This window comes from Clinocottus analis, unplaced genomic scaffold (genome assembly GCF_023055335.1).
Source record: "Clinocottus analis isolate CAN_PGR_092001 unplaced genomic scaffold, fCliAna1.0.p SCAF_14, whole genome shotgun sequence".
In the NCBI taxonomy this organism is placed as follows: domain Eukaryota; kingdom Metazoa; phylum Chordata; class Actinopteri; order Perciformes; family Cottidae; genus Clinocottus; species Clinocottus analis.
The window spans coordinates 1,947,237-1,972,492 of NW_027175865.1; the positions used below are offsets into that span (position 1 = coordinate 1,947,237).

At 48.6% G+C, this 25,256-nt stretch overlaps 2 protein-coding genes across 2 annotated transcripts in view; both read right to left on the bottom strand.

Annotated features, from left to right (window-relative positions):
* macf1a (microtubule actin crosslinking factor 1a) overlaps positions 1-25,256 on the bottom strand; it is a 173,078-nt gene that overhangs the window by 31,524 nt on the left and 116,298 nt on the right. Inside the window, exons 53-65 of the mRNA XM_068576059.1 lie at positions 24,194-24,350; positions 23,989-24,100; positions 23,474-23,536; positions 22,815-23,053; positions 22,218-22,347; positions 20,607-20,806; positions 20,268-20,495; positions 19,914-20,190; positions 19,224-19,822; positions 18,947-19,135; positions 18,655-18,861; positions 17,078-17,395; positions 16,807-16,989 (exon numbers count right to left, since the gene is read on the bottom strand). Coding sequence (XP_068432160.1) covers positions 16,807-16,989; positions 17,078-17,395; positions 18,655-18,861; positions 18,947-19,135; positions 19,224-19,822; positions 19,914-20,190; positions 20,268-20,495; positions 20,607-20,806; positions 22,218-22,347; positions 22,815-23,053; positions 23,474-23,536; positions 23,989-24,100; positions 24,194-24,350 — 2,902 coding nt within the window. The remainder of the gene's footprint in view (positions 1-16,806; positions 16,990-17,077; positions 17,396-18,654; positions 18,862-18,946; positions 19,136-19,223; positions 19,823-19,913; positions 20,191-20,267; positions 20,496-20,606; positions 20,807-22,217; positions 22,348-22,814; positions 23,054-23,473; positions 23,537-23,988; positions 24,101-24,193; positions 24,351-25,256) is intronic.
* LOC137784977 (microtubule-actin cross-linking factor 1, isoforms 6/7-like) lies at positions 1,971-8,468 on the bottom strand. The gene is made up of 2 exons (XM_068575987.1): positions 2,962-8,468; positions 1,971-1,985 (listed from the first exon to the last, which is right to left on the bottom strand). Exons 1-2 carry the CDS (start codon positions 6,283-6,285, stop codon positions 1,971-1,973), a joined length of 3,339 nt encoding a protein of 1,112 aa, XP_068432088.1. The 5' UTR covers positions 6,286-8,468.

Genomic DNA, 25,256 nt, shown 5'->3' on the forward strand with positions numbered 1-25,256 from the left:
CCACTGCATCAAACAGCATGGCCGGTCCATCTGTCTGTCTGTGTGTGTGTGTGTGTGTGTGTGTGTGTGTGTGTCTGTGTGTGTGGCCCTTAAAAACGAGCTCCATATTAATCCAAAGACCTTCTGTTTGCGTCCGCCTGCCAGCGTCGCTCTCTTATCGCTGTACTAAAGCCTCACGCCGGGCTAAAAGGTGTTTCTTCTCTCTTCCTCACCCCCCTCACAGGAAACAATGGCTTCTTCTATCCACTGCTCTTTTTGTGTCTGCCTCTTTGTCTTTCTTCAGTCTGTCTATCCGTCCTCTCCATGACTTCACAACTTAAAAATGTCGAGGTGTACTTTTGGTTTCGGAGCGGGATATCAATTAAAAGAGAGCTGTAAAAGTTATATAATTAATGGAGAAAAAAAGGAAAATAAATAAGGGCGGGCAGACAGACAGATGTGAGGAAAAGTGAGACGGGTCAGAGGACAACAAACAGGACGGAGAGTGGAAGACAGGACCGTTGACAGGCCACAGAGTTGCAGTGTGAAGCGCTGGCACACTCTTATCAGATCTCTAAACTTTATATTCCCCAGACAGCCTCGCACACTGTTTGTGTAGCCATGTTGGCAGAGGCAGCGCCCCTCAGTATTTACTTCTCACCTCCTTATCTCGGCAACAACACCATCCGAGCATGGAAGAGAGAGGGGTAGTCAGAGGAGAGAGAGAGCACGACTGAACAAAACAACAATTTCAACCGTAAACTTAAAGTGCATGTCGCGCACGTGTTGACAAAATGTATTTCTTTTTAAAGAAAAGAGCCCAATGTTTCTGTCGTCGCATGTTATGACTGAGCTTGGGATGAGAAATATATAAATATTTATTGTGAGAGAGTGAATTATTGAACACTAGTCGTGTATTTTGGGGATACAACTTTTAATTAGAGCCAAGTATCATCAATTTGGAAAAGTTGACTCTTTTGAGGTGTCAACAGTGTTTTCTTTGATCTTTGGCTCTGCTTCTAAAATACAAGAAGTAAGTAACATTTATACCCGTTTTACATCCAAATATTTATCTTTCCAACTTTTTTCTTTGTGATGTCATTACCGATCATCTGCTCTGTGCAGCTATAACTCTCCTGTGTTCGATCTGAGTAGACGGGACATCTGATTACATTACACTGAAGCCAGAGATGCTGTGACTGCACACAGATTACTGATAGCGCATGAAGACACAAAAATCAGTTACACAGACAAACAGACAGAGAGACACGTGTACATTCTCCTAAACACACATATAGTAAAAAGGGTAGAGTAATTGGTTTGTGAGCAGGCGACATGTGCCTGACGGCAACTGTAATGTAATCAAAGAGGACCAGGGGTCTGTGAACAGTGGCCACCAACAGCCGTTCGTGATGTGCACGTGAATTATTAGGCCTGACATTAAACTTCTCCCGACGGGTTTGGAATGGAGTAAACTCTGGTAGTCATGAAAATCCAATATAATATTCATAACCCCAGATTTTCCCCAGACGGCCCGCGAAAAAAAACAAGCTAAATTCAGAGACTGTGCACAACAACAAAAACTAAAAAACAGGGTTTGGATGAAGCAAATCAAACGCTGAGCCAAAGCTCGTAGAAAAGCACGACGATACAATATACCTGCACACATCTTTCACATGCACGACCAAACACAAGCGACTACCACACAAACAAGGAGGCCGAGGACAGATGACTGCAGAGAGACGGGTCTGACCCACAGACATGCTAACCGTGCAGCGTTTATACGTAGCCTATCTATTTCAGATCTGTGTACAGCACTCACCGTGTGTGTATACACTGATTACATTCTCCCAAACCCAAACAGTGAAAGTGCATAAGTGTCGCTCCGCATACAAAACGGCGACCTTTCTCACAAATTCTTTGAACCGCACTTTACTTTATAGTGTGTACATGCACAGCACCCATGCCTTTTTATGGACACGTACTCCCATCTACTCTTCTGCGCTCTACACGCACACATAGTGTCAACACAACAATAGCGCACCCTTAAGATAAATGCTGGAAACGCTGCACTTGAGATCGGCATCACAAGTGGCCCGCGGGCACACACTGCTCTTTAAGGCGTGAGACAAATAAACATGTGATCGATCTCAAACATGTGCAGGCACTGCAGATTAGCACTGACCTCCGCTCTCACACACTCTCACACACACACACCGAGTGACCCTGAGGGTAGTTTCCCATAAGTAGCAGCCCCCCCAACCCCTCGCCCTCTGAGCATCATATTTCAATCATTTAAAGCCCCGCTACAGAAACACAACTAGCTAATTATGGCGTCTACATAACTTCACCCTCGCACATACATTTTCCATGCTATGTCTACATCTGTTACAGCCTACGCTCAGATACCCGAGACCCAATTCTTTCTCCACGCTCCGACCCTGTGTGTCCAATGCATTCATTGCTGGAAACAGACTTTGCTTTTACTCCTCAAGTCTCTTCTTTTTTTTTTCAGGACTAAACAAACTAATAAACCAGTGTCTCTGTTGCTCAATGCAATACTTTCTCTCCACTTGGCACGGCATGCTAGTATAATTGTTCCAAATCACTCTGGCTTTGAGCTTCAACTTAAGGCTGATTCTTGAAATATATAAATGCTAAGTAAACCAGCTCTCAGATGCAATTTCTCTCTATTATGTCTTTTCCCAACTTTGTCATCTTGCATCAACAGCACAGTGAATGATAAGGCAGACTGAATACATACATACAGACTCACAGTACCAATATGATGTCTTTTATGGAAATTAATTATCATATAACTAGTAAATGAGAGCATACCTCTGCCTCTGTGTCAGTGTCCGAAATTGGATATATAGTCGTCGCTTCATTCTCTGCTTTAGAGCTCCTTCCTGACTTTAAGACAGGGTCTGTTTCACAAGCTGTGGCCCCCGGCTGGGGCCCGTCCTCTTGAGGTCTGCAGACCTGCGCCTGGCTGGTCTCTGTCAGTGTGAACAGGCCCTGCAGCAGGCCCGGCTCCAGCTGGTCCCAGACCTGGTCTGTGGACACGAGGGGAGGAAAGTCCAGAGCAGAACCGTCTGACTCCCAGTCGCTGTCCCCCGCGACGGAGCCGAGGACGAACTCCACCCCGTCCATCCCGGACTGGGTCCCTTCGGAGTACGAGTCCAAGTCCAGCTCCTGAGTGTCCTCGCAGGCCGAGCAGCCATCGGAGGGGCCGGGCCGAGGCCGTTCGGGTGCCGCCATGTAAACAAAGCTGTCGGGCGAGAGGAGGGCTCCCTCCTCCTCTGGGTCCAGGCAGCAGGGAGGTTTGGGGACAGGACTCGGGGGAATTGAGTCTTCAAGTGGAGAAGGGGGACAGTTGTTGTTGTGGTACTGGGGAGGCACCGATACGGCCAGGTAAACAAAACTATCCGATATCACGAAGGCCTCAGAGTCTTTAGCATCCAACCCAGCACCACGAGAATCCGATTTAGGAGGGGATTGAGGTAAAGAGGGAGTGGGTGATGAGTCTGTATGTTGAAGGTGTACGAGAGGAACAGAGTCTAATTTTGGGGTGCTAGCTTTCACTTCTGTTGACGTTTCCGGATCGGAGTCTTGCAGCCCAGACATGTCCAGTCCTGAGACTACATCTGTGGGCACAACAAAAATCTCTGACGCAAAGCATATCCCTTCTGTGTCACAAGTTATTGCCTCAACAAGGGGGATTGGCTCCGAGGGGGGCGGCTCTTCTTCACAGGAGGTTTGAGCGTCAACATCCCGTGTACATTCACCGGCGATTTCTTTTTCACCGGTGTGTGGAGGCTCAGGCGAGTGATCCACAAGAGCTCCCTCGCTACAGTCCAAACTCGGCTCAGATTGGTCATACACATCCCACAATGTTTCCAACTCCTCTTCCTCTTTCAGTTGTGCCTCGTCCTGCTCAGTCTCCTCCTCCTCCTCAACCTCCTCACAGTACGGGTTTAGAAGGCTGCGAGACGGAGAAGGCGTTCTCTCGGCGCAATCTGATGACGCCCCGCTATCTGGGTCGGCTTCAGTCCTCGCAAGTCTCACCTGTTCACAGTCTGTCTGAGAAATGTCACTGATGCCAGTTCTGTCTGGGAGGGACATGTGGACGCCGCTGGAGTCCGACTCCAGCTGGTGACCCAGAGCAGAGTCCGTTTGGTAACTCACCTCTTCTTCTTTGTCTGCATTATAGTCGCTGCCGCACTCTTCATCGATAAACCCGTGTTCCTTTTCACAGTCTTGCGCTCGCACCGAGTCAAAGTTCGTCGGCTCAGAGGGATTTAAATCACAGTCTTTTGTACTATTCTCAGAGTCAGGGGCGAGGCCGTCAGGCGCTACGGAGTTAACGGCATCAAGGGGAAGAGTACCTTCAAAATCTTCCCAGGAAGTCTTTGCTTCTTCCTCTCGCCCCTCTTCCTCTAAACAGGGAAGTGTGTAGGGATCAAGAGGCTCAGGGTCCACACTCATCTCCACTCCCTCCTTTCCTTCATCAACTTGACATTGCCTCTCGAGCTCTAAGAAGAGGTCATCTGACTCGGCCCCTGAGCTGGGGCAAGGTGAGGCACTGGGACCCCCTGGGCCTCCAAACCCTGTCGGGGGAGTCAATAAAGGCCAATGTCCAGTAGAGCCCGTTACATCCCATCCCTCTGATTCCAGTGTTTCCCTATCCCAAGACTGGTCAATTATCTCCCTATTCTCTAATTTAAGAACCGCCTCCCACTCTCTCTCTTCTCTCTGAACTCTCTCCTCCTCTGCTTTATCCCTTTCCTTTTGCCATACCTCCTCCTCCTCTTCCTCCTCCTCAAATATTGAGCCGCGCTCTTCCTGCTCCTCGGCTTCAAGCTCCTCGAGAATCCTGCGCTCGTCCTCCTCAAAGTTGAGCTCGGAGGCCGTGCGCTCGAGCCCGGTGCCCTCGATGCCCCAGCCGAGCAGCCCCTCATCGCCTCCCTCCTGACTGATGCAGGGGGAGAGGGGCAGACCTCCATACACCAACCCCTCCTCCTCCCTCAGGAACGGAGATGGGGGGTCTAGTAGATAAAGTGACTCTTCATCCGTGTTGCTATCCTCTCCCAATAGTGGGGGCAAAGGTGGGAGCACGGGAAAGTTGCGTCGCAGGCTAACCTGGTGTTTTTTCCCTGTTGTTAAACTCCGGGGCCAGGTGCGGGCCTTGGTCGGCGGGCAGAAGACTGGTTTTGGTGGGAGGAGAGGGGCATTGTCCCCCTGGTCTTGGTCCAAAAGAGGAGAGTCCCTCTCTGAATCTGAGGCCTTCACTGACTCCACAGTTTCCTCTGGGATCTGCCTGAATCCACCTTTAGAAGAGCTGCTAGTGCGTCTGTGATCTTCTCTTCTTCTTTCTACCTGTCTGGAGATACCGGGGCTATGCTGTGGTGTATTTCCAGAAACATGGGCTGCGTGAGTCTGGCTAAAGGCGGGTTGCTGTTCTTTGGAAGGCGACGGCGCCACATGAGTCGGCCTGTGTTGCTTCTGCAGCACAGGATGAACCTGTTTTTGCCTGCTGAGAGGATGCTGCCGGAGAGGAGGCACGGGGCTTACCGTGGGTGTCGAAGACGGCGAAGGGCCGACGGTGGGAGTGTGGGGAGCAGATGACAGAGGCGAGGGTGTGTAAGGAGGCAAGGAAGGAGTGGAGGATGTTGGGGTGGATGGGGGCAGGTGAGAAGGAATTGGCTGGAGAGGGGAGAGAGAAATCCCCGCCACGGACTGACGCTTTTCTGCCCCTTCGAAAGACGAGAACTCAAGCCTCTCGGCAAACTCCGGGTAACTTGGAGGCATGAAGGCTTTCCAAGAGCGGCGGTTCGGATTGTCCCTCTTGTCGCCGCCTTGATGGCGCCTCTTGGCCACTGCGGCTACCACGCCGGAGCCAGAAGAGGACGGGGCGATGGGCAAACCTGAACCCACGATGCCAACCGGCGGCGACATTATCTGAGGATCACCCGTTAACTTCAAGGCATCAAAGATGACTCTCTCATCGAGCCTCTTCGCGCCACCAGCGTGCTCCGAGTTACGCAAGACAAAAACACTTCCTAAATCAGCTCCGATGGTGCCATTGCTGGACAGGGTGCTGCCCTCCCCACCGGAGCCTAAAGTGCTCCTGGAAGGTTGACACAGTTTGGTCCCTTGGTCGATCTGTTCATTGATGCGCATTGTGTCGTATATGGATCGCTGGGGGACGTAGCAGTCCTCTATGTACGCCTCGTCCTCGTCCCCTTTTCCAAGGCATTGAGGGTTCTGCCTCAGGCAGTCCGGGCGGCTCAGAGGTTTCCCCATTCTGTCCTTTTTCCACTGTTGAGGGTTGCAGGTGCGGCTCTGCACTGAACAGAAAAGGTATTACAAAATTCACGAAAAAAAGGGATCGTCGTGGAATATTAATTCCTTTATCCTTCAATAGTCCACCGTCCAATAATCCACAAAAATCACACAGTCCATCTTGGCTGCATTTAACAAATCCTTCAGGTTTCACATTCTAGAAACGACTCAAAAAGGGTTTTAATCATCCACAGTCTCGTCCCACTGGTGAGCGTTGTCACCTCAACAGTTGTGCATTTCCTTGGTCTTTCTGAGATGCTGTGCGGCACCGGCGAGGGAGTGGGAGAGACGGCCCTCCCCCTCGGCACCATATTAATCACCAGCTCTGTTTATTTGAAAGGCAGGTTAGGAATGAGGGAGAGCTGGAGGGATGAAGGGAAAGAAACAGTCATCCTCGCCCTCTCCGAGTAGTACAAAGTCCAAGGTATGGCGAGGACCGTGCAGATGACACCTCTTTGTTTTGCGGTCAGAAGCATGGAGCACCGCTCGCTCCTCCATATTCATGCACAGCAGCTCATTCCTTGACCCCTTTTCCCTTTTTCACTCCCACTAAGCTCCTGCCTCCTCGCCGGTCTCCTCTCCTCTCTGTGGCCCAACAGGGAAAGGCAGAGAGGGCTTGGACAACTTCAACCGTCTCAGAGAGAGAGGCAGGCAGGGAAGTGTAAAAGTCTCCTTTTAAGGTGAGAAAAACCCACTCAGTTATATAAAAGAAAGGCTGCGTGGGGTGCAATGAACAGGAAAGTGCAATACTCCATGGATTTGTTTCACTTTTATCCTCTTTTGTTAAAAAATATATATATTCCTTGCAGAGAAAACAAATTAATGAGGATATGAAATCCAGTAAATGACAGAGAATGCAAGATACACAAAACGTCTGTTTGGGGCAAGAAAACCCAACTTGAGAAAAATATGAAAATATGAAATCCCTTTACCAAGTCACTGCCACTTGGTGAGTGTTCAAGCAGTCTTTTCTTTTTCTGTCATCGGCTTCCATCACAAAGAATCCAAGCTTTGTGAACCCTTTTTCCTTCCCTGAAGACATCTCCGCCACTATCATAACAGTCTTCATGAGTGGATCAACTCCATCATCTACACAACAGTCTTGAGGAAAATGTACATTGAAATGAAATCCGGAACAAAGAAGAAGCAGTTCCTCCTTTTTGCGTGAAGAAAAATCCCTGTCAGTGTTTTCAGATTCTCTTCTTTTATCTTGCTTTCTCGTCCTCAGATCATCCACAGCTCCGGGGGAGAGAAGGTGGTACAGTAGATCGAAAGCAGGAAGGGTCTCGGAGGGGGTGAGGCTGGAATGAATGAGGGCATCTAGGGGGGGTAGATTGAAAAAAAAAAGTGGGTGGGGGCTCGAGCAAAAGCGTGCAGGCGAGCGGCGAGTCGTGGGACTGTATCCAGAGGGCAAAGACCCAGACAGCGCCTCCCAGCTCCGGTCCAAGCTGCGCTCTCTTCCCCCGGCAGACAATCCCAGGACACGCTCCCTTCTCCCCTTTTCTTTGCCGTCTCCTTTCTCCTGCTCCCGACTCCGCGGTGAGAATGAAACAAAGTGCCACGCAATCCCAGTTCCTCTTCTCCCCCCACGTTACTTCTTTTTCCCTCTGTGAGACTGTTGGCTTCCCACCGCTTTGCTCTCTCTCTCTCTCTCTCTCTTTCTTTCCTTCTATCTTTCACTCTGTTCTCAGGCCACTACACAGCTGAAATGGTTTGCAGCTGCTAAAAAAATCTCCCTCTTTTCCTCTCACTCTCGCTGCTCTCTCTCTCTCCCCCCCTCCTTGCCTCCGCTCTCTCACTCACTTGTCCCTTCTTTCTCTCTCGCTCGCTCGCTCACTAACACCCTTCCCTGCTCGCTTGCTGTTTGTGTTTGAATTCAGCTCCGTTTGTCCTGTTTCCTGCACTGGTATTAAAACACAGGAAGTGCTCCAATCACACTGGTTTCCTCTCTCCCGGAAAAAAAAACAAAAAAAACAGAAAAAACACGAGACAGAAAGAGAGAGAGAGAGGGGGAAGAGGCGGAGGGGAGTTAAGTAGCGGTAGAGAGGGAGGCAGGGTGCTAAAAGGGGGGCGTGGAACCAGAGAGAAAGAGAGTTGTGCACCGGAGGATTTTGCTCATTACCACAAAAAACTACCGGCTGAATATCAGCTAATTGTCTCACGCTGAGCAGCGGCCGACTCGTAAAAAAACGCTTCCAAAGAAGTACAGGAGGAAAAATATATTGAAAGAGGAATTTCAAATGAATTAACGTGCTGTAATATAACCCAGATGAGGGTTTTTCTCCAGGGAGCGTATCATCCAGTGTCTCACTTACGCCCAACAAAAGTACTACCAGCAAATGTTGAGGGGGGGCTAGTGATGTGCTACATTCATGCTACATTCATCACAGCTTTGTAATCCACTCAGAGAAGAAGAAAAGAAAGCAGAAAGAGAGGGAGGAATGGAGGTAGGGAGAGAGGGGGCGGGACTGCTAGCCGACGGGAGAGAAAGAGGCTTATCAGTAATGAGTCTTTTTTCTCTTCTTTTTTTTTCTCCACCCAAAACAATTGTCCAGACAAGGAAGTGAGTCCAGTCCGGTTTTAATCACTCCATTTATTTCCTCTTTTGTCAGAGTTGAGCCGCAATTCCTCTGTTGAGCTGAAGGAGAGTCGACGGCAGCGAGAGGGATGTCAAAAAAAATAATATGGAAAAGATATATAGACACACACACACGCACAAAAGTCTGTGATATTCACAGACTCCACTTGTGCATTCCCGTCTGCGCCTTCAATGAAACCCAATCTGGCTGGGGAGTGTGTGTGTGTGTGTGTGTGTGTCAGTCAGAGGGAGAGGCCGAGGGGCCAGGAGGAGAAGGGGCAATGCACAAAAAAGCAGGAGAGGAGGTGGAAGAGGAGAGGAGGGAGGTGCTGTCGCTTTCTTCAGGATGCCACACAAAAAAACTTTTAAAAAACACCCGGTCGGAAGAAGGAGGATAACCAGCAAAAAATGGCAACCTGCAGACGCAGAGTAGAGGCGCTTTGTGTTTTTCTCTTGTCATCCAAAGTTACAGGCGTTCCTCCTCCTCCTCCGCCTCCTCCTCCCTCTTCTTCTCCTCTCTGTTTGTTTAAAGCAGTCTGGCTCGGCTGATCTTTCTCTCTTTTTCCTCAAAACACACTTCCGACGCTCCCGAGCGGAGCGCTCTCTTTCCCCAACTGTTGCACAGAGCAGCCCCGTGGCCTGCATGTCAAATATGCTAAATACTCCACTCTTTCTTTTTTCCCCACCCACCCACCCCCTCCCTCCCTGTCAGTTGCGCTGCAGCTGTCATTGCCGCGTCCAAGGCAAACGTCTTCATAGAAACAAAAGGGGTTTGTCACAGGGTCTGCTCGCACAACCCCCCCCCACGCACATGCCGAGCTCACAAACTCTCGCGTGACCCACGGCTAACCGACACACAAGACCACAACAAGGTTTGAATCCAGGCATTGGACACAAAGCAGGAAGAGCCTAAAGGAACCCGATAAACAAATTAGGCTCATTTCATTTGCCCTTTGCCCGTTTACCCTCCCCTGCCTCATTGACACAGGCAGAGTCTGTGCCTCGACCCGTAACCCCTCCTCCTCCTCCGACCAGTTTAAAAGTCAACTTGATTAGTCAATTCCTCTGCAGATCTCCTCCTCTTATTAGTCCCTCGGTCGTCACGGCTGGTTTGAGAGTCACAAAACGGACGGAGAGAGGAGGGAGGGAGGGAGGAAGGAGTTGAAAGGAGAGGAGTGAGGGGACGAGAGGATTAGGGGTTTAATTCTTCCCTGGGGGGAAGGGGAGCGAGGACTGTGGTGCTAAACTTGACTGCGATGGTGGTGCTGTTGTGGTTTTGCAAAAGTTTAAAAAGGCGCTCGCCGCCTTCGTCTGTGCCTGGAGGCTGGAAAAAAACTAAAAAGCCACTTAGTGCAGCTAAGTGACACAAACACAGGTGGAGGGCGAGGAGTGCCTAGTATTGACTTTTCCGGGTGGTTTATTTGCCCTTGGGGGGGTGAACACCTGTCGACGGGAAAATATACTTTTCTCCGTCTCTCTCTCCCTCTCTCCTTTCATTTTCTTACCGCTTCCCAAGCCGCACTAAATCCATAATCCACCTCCTCAAAACAGTCATTTAATGTCATTCTCTTCCTCAAAGTCTTGTTTTTCCCTTCTCTCTCTCTCTCTCTCTCTCTCTCCACCCGGCCCACTCTCCACCCGCCTCTGTGGTAACCTGGCAGCAGGGAGGAAAAAAAAAAAAGTCTCTCTCTCTCCCTCTCTCTCTGCTGTTTCACTCTGCTAAATCCGCCCTCCTCCTTTCCAACTCTCAGGGGTAGTTTTATATTAACTAGCAGAGCGTTTCACCTGCCTGTGTGTGTGTGTGTCTGTGTGTGTGCGAGCGAGAGAAAGAATTTATTGTTCCTGAGGCAAAGAGACAGACACAAAGACCTGGACCCAGCACGCATAGACTAACACAAAGTCACACAAAGAATGACGCACACACGTCCGAGCGAACGCAGCGTGCATCTGCACCATCATGCTCCATGACTACAATACACCCGCCCGTCAATCAACTACACACGTGTGTGTGTGTGTGTGTGTTTACAGTCGACCAGCAGTCTGTGTCACGGATGGAGGTTTAATGTGCGATTAATGCAGGAAGGACTTTCCACATTATTAACACTTTGGAGGTCAATTCTCCGCGGTGGTTCGCACCATTTGGGGAGTTTTAGGGTGGTAAAAATAGGCCTCGCCCCTCTTTTTTCTCCCCGTGACCTTTCTCTCTCTCTCCCACACACACACCAAAACAACACCTGTGAGGCTGCCTGCTGGGAGGTCAACGCAGGAGGTCATCCCTTTATTTCCTCTCTCGGTCTCTTACACACACACACACACACACACACACAGCCTCCCCTTCCATGTTTCTTTGAGCCTCCTCCACCTCCCACACATCCACCTGCTTCTCCACCTCACCGGGTAGCTTGCGCCACCGAAAAGTCTGTCAGTAATTACTCTGCATTACTTATTTACTCTGCATGACTTATCCGTTCATCCTTATTCAATCATCAACTAGTAAAGTGCAATCAGCAAAGTGCACACCTCCGCCAGGTGCGTCTCTCTCTCTCTCTCTCTCCTTCCAAACAAAGGGGGTCGTTCGTCCCTCCCCACTGCCTGACAGGCAAGATGGCGGCAAAGACAATAAAAGGGGGGAATTATTAATCTCATATCTGGTAGTAAGATATGAGAATATATATATGGAATAAACAATTACACTTCTCTATGGATACATCTCCCAGTCACTATTATGATATTTAAAAGTAGTTTTTTGGGAAAAAAAAGTATCAGGTATCAATACAAAATGAGCAGCAAGTTGATATTGGATGTGTCCTATTCATATTCGTCACCTAGTCACTGAACTGAGAGAAGGAGAAGGGAAAAGACGGCGAGAGAGAGGGAGAGGCCGAGGCATGCCTCTCTAATTCACAACAGCTGAGACAATACAGAACCTGCTAGTGGAAAAGGCGAAGAAGTCACACACACACACACACACACACAATCCCAAGTCATAACAATCCCTCACTTTCTCAATCACTAGCTTGACAGAAAAGTGTGTGTGTGTGTGTGTGTGTGTGTGTGCCAGCAGGTTACAGGAAAGTTTCAGCCAAACGAATCTGTATGTTTGATCAGAGAACTGATGTTAAGAGTGATCCAATCGGCCTCTTAGACACGCACGCACACGCACACGCACACACACACACACACACACACACACACAATTCCAGGAAAACGGGCTGCCGTTCCAGATGATGTATGACATGGATCAGCAGGGAGTCATGGGAGGGTCACTGGGCTCTGACACACTGAACTAACGACACGCCGCTGACTTGGTGGAACAACAGGTCAACCTTATTCGGTACAGTCTGAATGAACGGTGACATTTTAAGTTTATTTTATTGTCGTTTGTGTTGTAGTTGTCAGTTTCATCGTGTGGTTTCGAAGAGTTTTCATACACATGTTGCACATATTGGATAGTAGATTTCTCTTCAGCACAAAGCCCATGAAACCACAACAAGTTAAAATATTGAGTTGTTTAACAAAAAGTTTTAAAAAAAACGTTTTAATTTAGAGTCTGGTGCGTTAACGTACCAGACGATGGACATGCAGTGTTACCAGTGTTGCCCTGCCTCTGATGATTTAGGATTTCCAGATCTGAGCCGAAATATTGCTGCGGGTCTCTGACTCATCCGCATTAAATTTAGACTCAACAGATTGAGAGTAGCATAGGACTGTGAGTCAAAGGCGAGATGAGGGAAGACGACAGGATGCTGAGGTGGAGGCCACAGGACGAGACAAACGACAGAAGAGGAGGAGGTTAAAGGTGCGAGGGAGAAGGAGAAAGAGGAGGGTGAAGACAGCGGTAGGCAGGCGGGAGTGATTTAGGACAGGGTTTTTATTTATTTTTACAAAATGCGTGTGCACAAAGACACACTCGGGCCTCCTGCTCTGCTGTCACCCAGACTAACCAGCCCTTCACAGGAATGTCCATCTGCAGCTTCGGGGTTTAGGGCCTTGTAACACCCCTCTGCTGCACCACCAGGGTGTGTGTGTGTGTTCTCATCCCATTCGGAGTCCATGTCAGCTGCCTGAGGACGGAGGGAGCCAGGGGCATGCAGGGGGGGATGTTGATGCCACACCTTAATGTGTGTGTATTTGTGTGTGTGTGTGAGGGTGGGGCGAGGAGACAGCTGAGATTCTGGATCGCACCCCGAAAAAGACTGGAATTGGAGGCATCCTGTTATGCAGGGTCTGCACACCTCTCCACAGCCCGCGGAGCGACCCTAAATACAAGCAAAGTCCACAGTAGCACATGAGTGCAGACAGGACGGCCACGTATAAACACGGACGTGGGAAAAGAGCAACACTCGGACCGCGGGCGACATCTTTGATCCGGTTTCTCATCCAAAAACATGTAATTTATTTTACTTATAACTAATTTTTGCAAACGTGAAATATCTGAACACAAGCGGCTGTACAATAACTTTGCTTAAAGGGCCAGTGTGAAGCCTGTACGACTCTAAATAGAGCATCATTTATTAAATGAACATCACACTGTATAGAAGACTTGAAACTAGAGATTGAGACATAAACTCATGTTTACAATGTTTACTGAGGGAATACATCAAGAGAGAAGTAGAGTCATTTATATAGACTTCTATACAACCAGAGGAGTCGCCCCCTGGTGGTCATGAGAGAGAACGCAGCTTTAACACATGAAGATAGACTTCTATACAACCAAAGAAGTTGCCCCCTTGTGGTCAGAAGCCAGATTTCAATTAGAAGCACCAGAGATGCATTCTGGTTGGTACCAAAAGCTATTTGAGTTTTTATAGCCAAAAATGTTGTATTTACATATTTGTATAGTTTGACAGGAATGCTGACAGTTGAAGACTCTCTCTCCTTCACCGTCTCTCTCTCTCTCTCTTTTTTTTCCTTGACCTAGTAATTCACTGTGAGATCACCGTTGGAAAGTTTAAACAATAATCTGACGACATCACCTCCCACTCCCATGACCCCTTATTCCATAGGGCCCCCCCACACACACACACACACACACACACGCACACACACACCACATCCTGTGCGCCCTCGTCTTTCTAAGCATCGGCATGACATCATCCCTCTGGATTGGGAATGGGGTCTGGTGGGGGAGGGGAGGGGGCGGCCGGGTCTGTTTTGGAGCCAGACAGACATGTTTAGTTTTGAAAATGAGCCCGAGCTGGATCGGTTACAGAAAAGCAGGGAGGGGGGACAAAGCAGGACGGGGGATGTGGAGGGGGGGGGGGGGGGGGGCTTCAAAGAGTGGACTCATTTAACCATCTCTCCAGGACAGAGGCTATGATATGGATCAGTAGTGCCTTCATTATTATGTGCACTTTTTTAAATGATTTCTTTTAAATCAGGCATGGAAATCAAACTAAACCTTTTACATTTAAACTCTTCATCAACATTTTTCTTCTTTTTTTTCCTCAGCCTGGTATTTCTGCACAGTTCACGGCGAGGTCAGACTACATGCATGTTATTAATTATTCAGTATTGATTGTTTCAGACTCGTGTGACGTTTACTATAAAAGGTTTCCTAAATATGTTTTATCTATCCTTGTTAGTTGGAGTTTAGCCTTTCAAAGACAAGTTTCCTCCCCTCCGCGCTGATGAGTTATCTATTTAGTAAAAAAAAAAAGTTGATATAGAAGGAAAAAAAATACTAATTTAATCTGATGAATCCTTTTTTTTCATATTGAAGATTGTACATTTTGTACTTTGGGTGATGACATCATAAAATATGATGACCTTGACATGAAAACCTCAATAGGAGCTTTGATGGCTTGAATAATTAAATTGGATACAGCCCTACAGAACAGACGAGAAGTCTACAAACATCCACACAGAGGAAAGTCCTCCTGCCATGACCAATGTGCAAAACAAAGTCTGGCATCCAGTCCTCATTAAATGCATTCTTATTGTTTCTCAAGCTCAAAGTCATTCTCATGACATAAACTCTGCTCAGCAAGTCAATCTTCTTATCGTTACTGCAGAAGGCATTTGTATTTTCAACTGTTTATTGTTAGGAACTTTTCTGCAGACCGAGTCGTAAATAATATTCTCTTTTCATCTCTTCCAGTTTGTTATTGTATTGTTCACAAGAATGTCTCCAGGGATTCATGCCCAACATGCGGATTGTTGTAAAAAAAAAACAATGCAGGGATCAAAAAGAAAACTAAGAAAGCTTAAAGAGTTTCGTTTTTTATTTTTATTTAAATGGTTCTTTTGAATTGGTTTATATCATATGCATTGTCTTTGAAAATCATGGAAACGTGTTGACTGGAATCTTTCTTAAAGCAGATTGTGAGTGCACCTGTAGATCTGCACCATTCATGTACCTGTCCAAGGCACAATACATTAGATTCCCTCTCTTTGTCTGAGTGGAGCTTCTCTCTCTCTCTCTCTCTCTCATCTCTCAACACCTCTTTATCTCCTCCTCTGTTTGTTCTCTGCAACACATTTACTTGGCTTGCTCTCATTAAGGCATGAGGGGGAGAGAGAAACCCAGAAACAGACAACAGGAGAGAAGAAGAAACCAGCGGACCAGAGAGATTAGCAGGTCAAGAGGAAGATGTAAAGAAAATGAAGAGGTTTCACTCGCTATCCAACTCATCAAATTAAGACACAGGAAGAAAAAGGAGGGAGAGAGAGTGAAGGAACGAGGAGGAAGAGAAGAAAACGTGTCAAGGACTGGAACAGAAAAAGAAGTTGTTCGCTCCACCCACGCAGCGAGACAACAGCGGAGCCGATAACTGTCCACAGAACGAGCAGGAATCCTGCTGCATTTTTCCAAATGCATGTAAACAATTAGCCGTCGAGTCATGTGACTCATCAGGCTTTGAAAAAAGAAAATAACTGGCTTGCCGGTTTGCGCGTGGGGGATTTTTCGTGCGCACACTCGCGTGGTTTTCTGAAGCGGACAGGAAGCTACATCAAGGGTAATTTTTTAACCACAACAGACGAGACCGGAGGAGAGGCCTGGGCCCGTAAAGCGAGCAGTCAAGTACAATGGAGGTGCCAGCAAGGCGCATTCCTGAGGTCAACGAGGATGCACTTCCACACGATAAAGAGGAAATTATTTTTTACGACGATGTGTTGAAGTGAAGCCTGCTTTTTGGCTGGAGACCATAGAAGTGGACTGACTTCTATGTGGGGGACGACTTAAAAAGGATGTGGTCTTCATGTAATCCTGCATTTTTGCAATGAACGGCATTTTTTTTACTTTACAATCATCTTAAAATAGCAAAGAGCATCACAAGTGGTCCTATAGAAGGAAGAACTTTGTGTAGCAGCATTGTGATCAGGCATTTAAAGACATGTGTGTGACTGATCACAATCTCTCCTCCTGACCCACCACGAGAGTACGAACACGTACACACACACACACACACACACTTACATCATGGTCTCCAGAGGTAGCGGATGAGTACAGAGCTCTGCAGAGGCATTACAAATATCAATGTCACTATTCAGGACAGAGCTCCTGGTACGCTGAAGGTTTTCTGTTTATCCGTGCAAATTAGTTTCAGGGGCATGATGGGAAAGAATGTGGACACAAGCACGTACAACCTTCTGTTAGAATCTCTCATGTCACCCAATGAAGCCGATAGTATGGCTGCCTCGGTCAATGAGGACAGGCGTCTAGACGTACGCACGACTCATGTGCTGCAGAACAAACCACATGAAAACCAATCCAAGTGGAATCATTTCAATCAGATTTTCTGACCCTCCTCAACGCACAGCGTCATCTTTTTCTGTATGACCTCATACTGTCACCTCACTCTCACACACACACACACACACACACACACACACACACACACACACACACACACACACACACACAACTGTGTGAATACCCAGCAGCAAAAAGTCCCTCCTACCTTAAACTCCTGCAGCTGCTGTTTGATCATCTCCACCTCTGTGCCGACCATGCCCTGAGCGTTCAGCCCGTCTTCGGCCCTTCCCAGCATGCCTTGCAGCTCGGCCCCCAGCCGGTAGAATTCCCGGACCCTCTCGGCCGCGTCTTCGATCTGGTCCAACCTGACCTGGCCGCGCTCGCTCAGCTGGAGAACAGAAATACAGGAAGTAGTACCGAAACATTCATTCACGCTGCGCGCCGCCATCTTAGCCGTCGCCTTCCTCCTCCCTCACCTTGCCCGCCTGGCGGCTCAGAGCCTCCGACTCCCTCCTGAGAGCCAGGAGGTCGGGGGAGGAGCCCTCCCGCCTCAGCATGGTGGTGCAGTCCGACGTGTGACCGTCCAGCTCCGCCCGGAGGTCGGCCAGGCGGCACAGGAAGCCCTTCAGGGCGTCGGCCTGGGAGGCCAGGGAGTCGGCGTCGCGTCCGACGGAGCTGAAGGAGTCCAGCTCGTCGTCGAGGTCGGCGATACGTGAAAAGACGTCGCGCACGTGGGACTGGACCTCGCCGACGCCCTGCAGCCGGGACTCCAGGGAGGAGCAGCACTGCTCGATCTGACGGAGCAGCATACAGGTGGAGAAAAAAAAAGCCAAGTTAAATGTGAGCGTCATCATAAAGTGCATCCAAAAAACTATTTCTTTAGATGATTTTAAACGCATGACGCTTCGAAACAAATCATAGAATCTGACATCATGTCTTAGCAGGTCCACTTCTCAGGACCAAAATGTCAAGTCACGTTTGGCCAAAGAAAGCAGACGTTTATTCACGCTGAAAGGACGACGTTTCTGCGATACACAAAATGTCGACTGATAACACAAACACAGAGAACAGAACAGAGAAAATCACCAGAACAGGAATAACATGCAAGCAAAAATAGATCCTGTCTGGGAGCAAGAAAGAGACAGAAGAAGCCTTATCTAAGAGGAGGGGGACGTGCATCATCTCTGCAGCAACGACATCTGATCAATATAAATAAATACATTTTAAAAAAACATAAGTGAATAACTGCTCCAGTGGTTTTTATGTACAGTGAAAGTAAGAGTTGCTCTGGTGGCTGGAACCTTAAATGGAATATTTAAGGAGCCGGATTGCAGAAAACAGAAGCGGCGCCGCGGGTACTGAATATAACAAACCTCTGGCTTACATTTCAAACTGTGATAAAGTGTTGAACGTCCACAATGACCATATATGACGACTGTAACTCAAATGGCCCAAAACTCTTCTGACAGCTACGGTTGTTCTGCTTTCTCTCACTCGTCTGCAAAGCAGACTAACAGCCGTTTACTAGGAAAAAGTTCAAATGTGTCCCACTTGTGGCCACACCACTATTTAGGATGTCAAATGCAGCGTGCTAAAAATACAAGGACGTCCTTCTGCGTCTGGTGCATTTTGCAGTGTGCGATCCGGCGTGCTTTAGTGGCTATTCTGACCCACAATGCATTGCGCTGCAGACGATGCGTCACGCCGACCCAGCCGCCGATAGTGCCTGATCACAGCTTTTAAGCAAACCATGAAGTTAGCGTCACATTGGTCTAAAAAGTGAGTTTTACATCGAACTATTGCAGAAAATAAGTGGTACTTCAGCAAGATGATCTTAACCACTTTTACACATCACCACCACTAAGCTAAAGATTGATTCATTTAACAAAAAAAAAAAACCCAGAGACTTTAAAACGGCTCATTTCTGCAGCATATAAGCGAGAGGGTCAAAGTTGGAGTCGTAGTATTAGTCCTTATTGTAATGCACACTGCGTGCACCAGTACACACTTTGTAAGGACCGATGCAGTATTTTCCGTTGACCCCGCTCCTCACCTTGTCAGTTACTCCCTCGTACTCTCTCTCTGTGCCTCTGGCCTGCTCCTGGAGCCTCTGAGCCCCATCGGTGTTGCCTCCCAGTGTCTGGGGCGCGTCCTGGACCAGCCCCTGGGCCAGGTCTCTGAGGTAGACCACCTGAGGCTTCAGGGACCTCAGACTCTCCTGCTGACTTCTCAGCCGCTCCAGGCTCTTTGCACTGCATGCCTGAATGGGAGGGGAGGGAAAAATGTCAACAAAAACAACAAAAAAACAATAAAGAGTGACATGAAGAGTGATGTTTTTACGGCACCTGTGGTCCCAGAGCCTCCTGGACTTCAATCTGGTGCTTGGCGGCCTCCAGCCTCCTCTCTGCAGCCTGCCGGCCCTCTTCAAACTCCTTCAGGCGGCCGGTCAGCTCCTCCAGCTGGGCGGTGCGGTTGTGGAGCCTCTCGCCCAGTCCGTCCACCCTGCGGTTCAGCTGGGCTTTCTCGTCTCGTACCTGCAGAAAAACAGTTACGTTTCTTTACATACATATGACAGAAAATATCTACTGAGAGTAGGAAAGCAAAGTGTAATAAACTGCATACCTCCTCCTCCCCGATGCAACATTGTTCCAGCAGCTGGTCTGCTGCAGTATTGAAGGCTTCAAGGAGAGGTTGTCGTCTTTCGAGGTCCAGTGTCAGACCCCGGGCCTTGTGCAAGGCTTCGTCCAGGGCCGCCGAGTCCAGCGACGGCTGGATCTCCCCGTCTTTCTGGTCGCACTCAGCTAACCACGGTATCAGCTCGGCCTTGTGCTGCTGGTAGGCCTCCGCTTTGCCCAGCGTGGTCTTCAGTCTGCTCCCCCGCTCCGAGATCCCCTGGTTCAGCCCCTCCCAGTCCCGCTTCAGGGAGGCCAGGCGGGACTGCAGGGCGGACCGCTCGTCCCCGCCCGCGGGGAGGGTGGCGAGCAGCGACGCCCCCTCGGCTTGAATCAGCTCGTAGGAACCCCGCTGGCTGGCGACGGCCCGCTGGAGGTCGTCCGTCTGCGCCAGCAGGGAGCGGACGGCCTCCGGCTGGCAGGGCAGGGAGTCGGCGGGCGCCTCTCCGGGATCGGCCTGCTTGTCCAGCCAGGAGCGCAACTCCTCGAACATCTGCTGGAACTGCTGAGTGGACGACAGGGCGGCCTGGAGCTGAGACAGGCCATCGGCTGGAGGAGGAAAGAATATATACATATATATATATATACACACACACACAAATTGTACACACTTATTATATAAACCACACAGTCGACAAACCTGCGCGCTCCTCCAAGTTCTTCAGCGGCCCGCTGACGCTCTCCAGTCGTTTACTCAGCTCTTCCTTCAGGTACGGTTCGGCCACGATGGCGCTCAGCTCCTCGCAGAGCCGCTCGGCCTCGGCCAGCTCGGCGCGCCGTCTCTCCAGCTCCGAGCGGATCTCTCCGGTCTCCTGCAGGCGGCGCTTCAGCGCCTCGGGCTGCGCGCTCAGCGAGGCCTGATCGTCCAGCCTCTCGGCCAGCGCGGAGGCGCTGGAGGAGAGCTCTCGGAGCAAGGCCTGGGCCGGAGGAGGAGGAGGGTTAGAAGATGACATAGTGACGGTGACGGTATAAGGCGACACCAGACTAGACTCACCTGGTACCGCTCGCTGGTTCCTTGGGCCTGGTCGATGTTGTTCGATCTCTGGGTCAGTCGGTTTGTGAGGTCCTCCCACTGCCGGGTGATGGAGCCCAGCTCGGACCGCACCTCCTCCAGGTCCTTGGGGTCCTGAGCAGAGTCGCCAGTCTGGGAGAGGATCCCCTCGGCGGACTGGGTCAGCTGGTCAAACTGTGGCCGCCTGGTCTCGAACTCTCGGAGCATGAACTTGAAGAAAGAGTATATTTATAGTGCAATAAGTTATTCATACACGCTAGTCGTTTTCATCATTCTGTGGTTTTTTCTTTTCATGTCCACGGTCTCTCCGCTCACACACACCTGTGCTTGTTGCTTCTGCGTGTTGAGCATGTTGGGGTCGATGCTCAGCGGTCCCAGCACGCTCATCATCAGCTCCTTCTCCCGCAGCCACGGGCCCAGCTGAGCCGCCGCCGAGGCGAAGCTGCCCAGTCGGTCCGCACACGTCTCCAGCTCCGTCTGCCTCTGGGCCGCCGTCTGATTGGCCGTCTGCCAGCGGGAGTCTGGAGTTGATGCATAAATTTAATTTATGTTGTGTGCAGGTCGTCATGAAGCTTTGTTACAGGTGACTCCTTCCCTTCTTTTGCCTTTAGGTTAAGTTTTCAAGCGTGCACAGACTGTAGAGCCCCTCCCCCACCCGGTCAGCGGCTCAGTTAGCACTATTTATGGAATAAAGACTGTACATTTAGATTGCACGGCTGCAGTAATGGAGCTTAAATGCTGAAACCTATAGCGCAGGAAGAAAAACCTGACCACAATCAGACAATTTTCGTCCTTTGTCCTCCCTCCTACTCGTCTCTTTCTCCCACTCTGACTCATGTTCTGTGTGTGTGTGTGTTCAGTCTACATGGCTCTGAAAAGGCATTATAAAATATGAAATATGAAGGCCCCCTTCTTGGACTTCACCTTCCATATTTCGGTCTTGTTACCTCACAGGAGGCCCTGTTAAAAATATAAAGTATGCGAGTGAACCAATAGCTCCGACAGGAACACTTCCCACTCTCTCCCTTGATAATATTGATCTCAGCTCCTCGCCATCTCTTAGGGAAAAAAACGATTACAAATTTGGAGGCACAGCTCCACTTTGTTTTCAACGTTACTCAACCACACGCCGCAGTAACAACGCCGAGTCTTGTTTCCTTCGTTTCTGATTCAAGCCCCACCCCTTTTTCTTTTGGTACTTCAGTTTTATTTCTTGAGAATGACAATGCCGACGTATTCAAAATGAGCTGTAACCTGTGAAGGTAGGTTTGTGTCTTTTTTACCAGAGCAAATTTATTGTCTGTAAGTAAATTATCTCCAAATCTTTGATCTCAATTAAAAAAAAAATGTCTCCCAAAAAAAATGTTCTCTCAAAAAAAAAAATTGCTCTTGAAATTTTTTTTATAAATAAAACCACAAAAAAATGTTTCTCGGAAAAAACATTTTTTTTTGAGAGAATTTTTTTTTTTTGGATGATTTCTTTTTTTAGACAAAAAATTTTTTGGGAGCGTTTTTTTATAGCAATTTTTTGAATTGAGAGCAAGGATTTGGGGATAATTTACCTACAAACTAGAAATTTGCATGGGTAAAACATACACAAATCTACTTTCATATAATCTAAAAAAATTGCTCCCAAAAAAAAAAGCTCTCGAAAAAAAACCTCAAACCACAAAAAAAAGTTCTCCAAAAAAAATTTTTTTTTTTTTTTTGGAGCAATTTTTTTTGGACCAAATTTTAGTTTTGAGAACGTTTTTTTTTAAAGGTTTTTTTTTTTTGAGAGAGATTTTTTTTTTAATTGAGAGCAAAGATTTGGAGATAATTTACTTACAAACTACAAATTTGCTCGGGTAAAAAAAAAAGAAGACATAAATCTAATTTCTTGTCATATTCCTTCATGTATTCATTTATGTTTTTGTCATCTGCAGCACCTACCGATCTCTTGCAGCTGCTGTCTCCAGCTGTCTGCCTCGGGGGAGTCAGGGTTGTCAGCGATCAGCTTCCTCAGCGTGCTCTTCAGCTCCTCCACCTTCCCAGAGTGCTCGGCCAGCTCTGAAAGCAGGGCCTTGAAGGGAAAAGAGAAGAAGACCATGTACTTAAAACACCTTCAATACACTTCAGCGATAGAAGCACAAAACAAAATGAAGCTGAGAGCCGTTTCCAGGGTTCACAAAGCTTAGCCAAGTCACTTCAACTGGTTTCATCCTGTAGGTTTCATCATGACACACTCAAAGTCCCACCAGTCATGTTTCTTAGGAAGGCTTGATTGAAAACATCCACAAAGTTTAATGATGTTTGGACAAACTGCAATTGTTTTATGGGTAAATTAGCTCATGCTAGCTCGTGCTAGCTCACTGGAATTGGACCACACGTCACACAGTCGAGTTTTGAGCCCCAATTGGTTAAAGCCAACGTGAGTATTCTGATCTGTGGATTTAGATACGAGCAGATATGCTAGAAATAAATGGAAAGGTGACCAGTACTCGTGTAGGTAAAAGGTAATGAAACATGCCCTTGGACGCGGCTCCCCACCTTGTTCTCCTGGGCCTGGGCGCGTACCGCCTCGGGCTTGGAGGGCGAGGCGGTCTGTCCCTGCTTCAGGCTGTGCTCTCTGTCCGTCAGCCAGCTCTTGAGCTCGTCGGTGCCGTGCTTGGCCTTCTGCCTCAGCTCCAGCGAGGCGTTCTGGCGGCCGAGGCGCTCCGTCAGCCCGCCGCCCAGCGTCTCATATCGAGCGTTCACGTCGGACACGGCGACCTGCAGCTCCGTCAGGTCTGAGGGGGAACGGGAGAGAGATTAGCAGCGGATAACTGGACACGGAAAATAGAGTCAACAGAAATGTGAACCAGTAAAGTTAGGCGGCCCAGATGAAGGAAGTCCTGCAGATCCTGGAGTTAAAATATGTTTATTTCTTTTAATTGAACTAATTTGCCACTGACAGATGTTTTGCACGGACATACAGCCGACAGAGACAGGACGGTGTTGGACACTGGAAACAGTTTAACACTGCAGGAGTCTCTCAAAGTGATCAGAAGCCATGAACAATATAAATTAGGCTTATAAATAAGGGGAGAGATAGATAGATAGATAGATAGATAGATAGATAGATAGATAGATAGATAGATAGATAGATAGATAGATAGATAGCTAGAGAGCTAGCTAGCTAGCTAGCTAGATAGAGAGCGAGAGCTCACCTTTACAGGTGTGAATGCCATTGACACTGCTGGGACCTGATGAGCCATTGACGTGAGGAGCGCCTAGGAGGAAGACACACACACACACACACACACCTGACTAAGACGGCGGCACCACGACATACACTCGCGGAAGCAATGGTTGCAACACAAAACGGGGCCAGTGATTTACTGACGAGTTCAGAAATGTGAACGCAACTTCAGTTCTGTACTCCCTTCCCCCTTTTCTGCCTTTTCAAAGTGTTACTTTTAACTAATGATATTTCCTTCTGCCTTCCACGACAACAAAAAAAAGTTTAACAATGCTAATTATTGACTTTCCATGTGCTCATCAAAGGTTTTTTATTTTCAGAGTGGCTCGGAGGTCAAATTATTTCATAACCACATGGGGACTTTTTCCGCCCGCCTACATCATTTGAATCTCACCTCAAATCACTTCCTAAAATGCTCTCATGAGGAAAATTAATCGTGAAAACTGAGGGCGGGTTGGAGAACAGGATGTGTTTGGCGCTTACCAGTTTTGCTCTGAGGAGCGGTGACGTCGATGATGAGGGACTCCAGCTCGGAGCCCGTCTTGTTCAGCTCCTGAACCCTCGATCCCTGAGACTCCCAGTCGCTCAACAAGTCCTGGAGGCAAAATGCATTTTAGTCACCGATAATTTCGTTAAATGCCTCCCTTTTCGTCACCGTAGCATGCAAAGTTGTCGCGTCGAGACGCACCTTGAGCTGCTGGACTCTCCTCTGCAGGCTCTCCGTGTTGAGGTTGGCCTCTTTGGACGGCAGCTGGTCCTGCGCCGTCTGAAGCCACCTGGAGAGGGAGCCGGAGAGCCCGCGGAACTGGAGCAGCTGCTGCTCGCAGGCCTGGATGGCAGCGAACCTGTGAAGAGGAGGAAGAGGATGATGGGGGATGAAGAGGACGGTGTGAGGAAGAGTCGGAGAAGGGAGGAGAGAGAGGTCGAGGAGGAATTGGGTGAAAGCAGGCGACGAAGACGAGGAGAGTCCGGGACAGAGCGGAGCACATTCAGCTTAAGTCACATTTATAGGTTCTCAAATGAAAGCAATTGCTTAATATCTCCAAGAATAATAATAATTAAAAGGTCCACTCTGGCCAGCGTTACCGCGGCCTTTGACCTCCTTTGCTTTGTATTTGATCTGTCTCGAGATGAAAAGTGCTGACTGGCGGGAGACAAAACAGCTCAGAGGATTCCACCAGTATCGCTATCACGCCGCTATTTTCTCCCCCTCGGGAGTCGAGGCCGCGAGACATGCGAGTGGGCCGTTTATAGGACGGACAATGAGCCGCGTCCAGCCTGCTTATATTAGCACCCCCCCGACCTCTCACACACACACACACACACACACACACACACATATACACACACACTACAGTAACCAACTGCTGCAGAACATCAGTCAACGCAGTAAATAATCATGTACAGTATGTTCTGTGAGTGTAACAAGGTCACTCAGATAACAAGCTACTGACACCCAGAACATATTAAAACATGTCCATAAATCTACTCCAACTACTCAATAAACTCTCGTATAATAATAATAATAATTAATTCCAAGCCCCCCCCCCCCCCCCCCCCCCTTCTTAAATGAGGCTGCTCCCTGATACCAGCAGCTGGTGCTCCGGGAAGGCTACGAATTTAGAAATCACCGTTTTGGAAATGCCAGCGGCTTGGTCTGTCCTGCAGAGCCAGTATAAACAGGCCCATCACATCCAATCAAATCTTCATTTTTTGGTGAAGGTTATTTGGTTGGTTCTCAGTCGAACTGG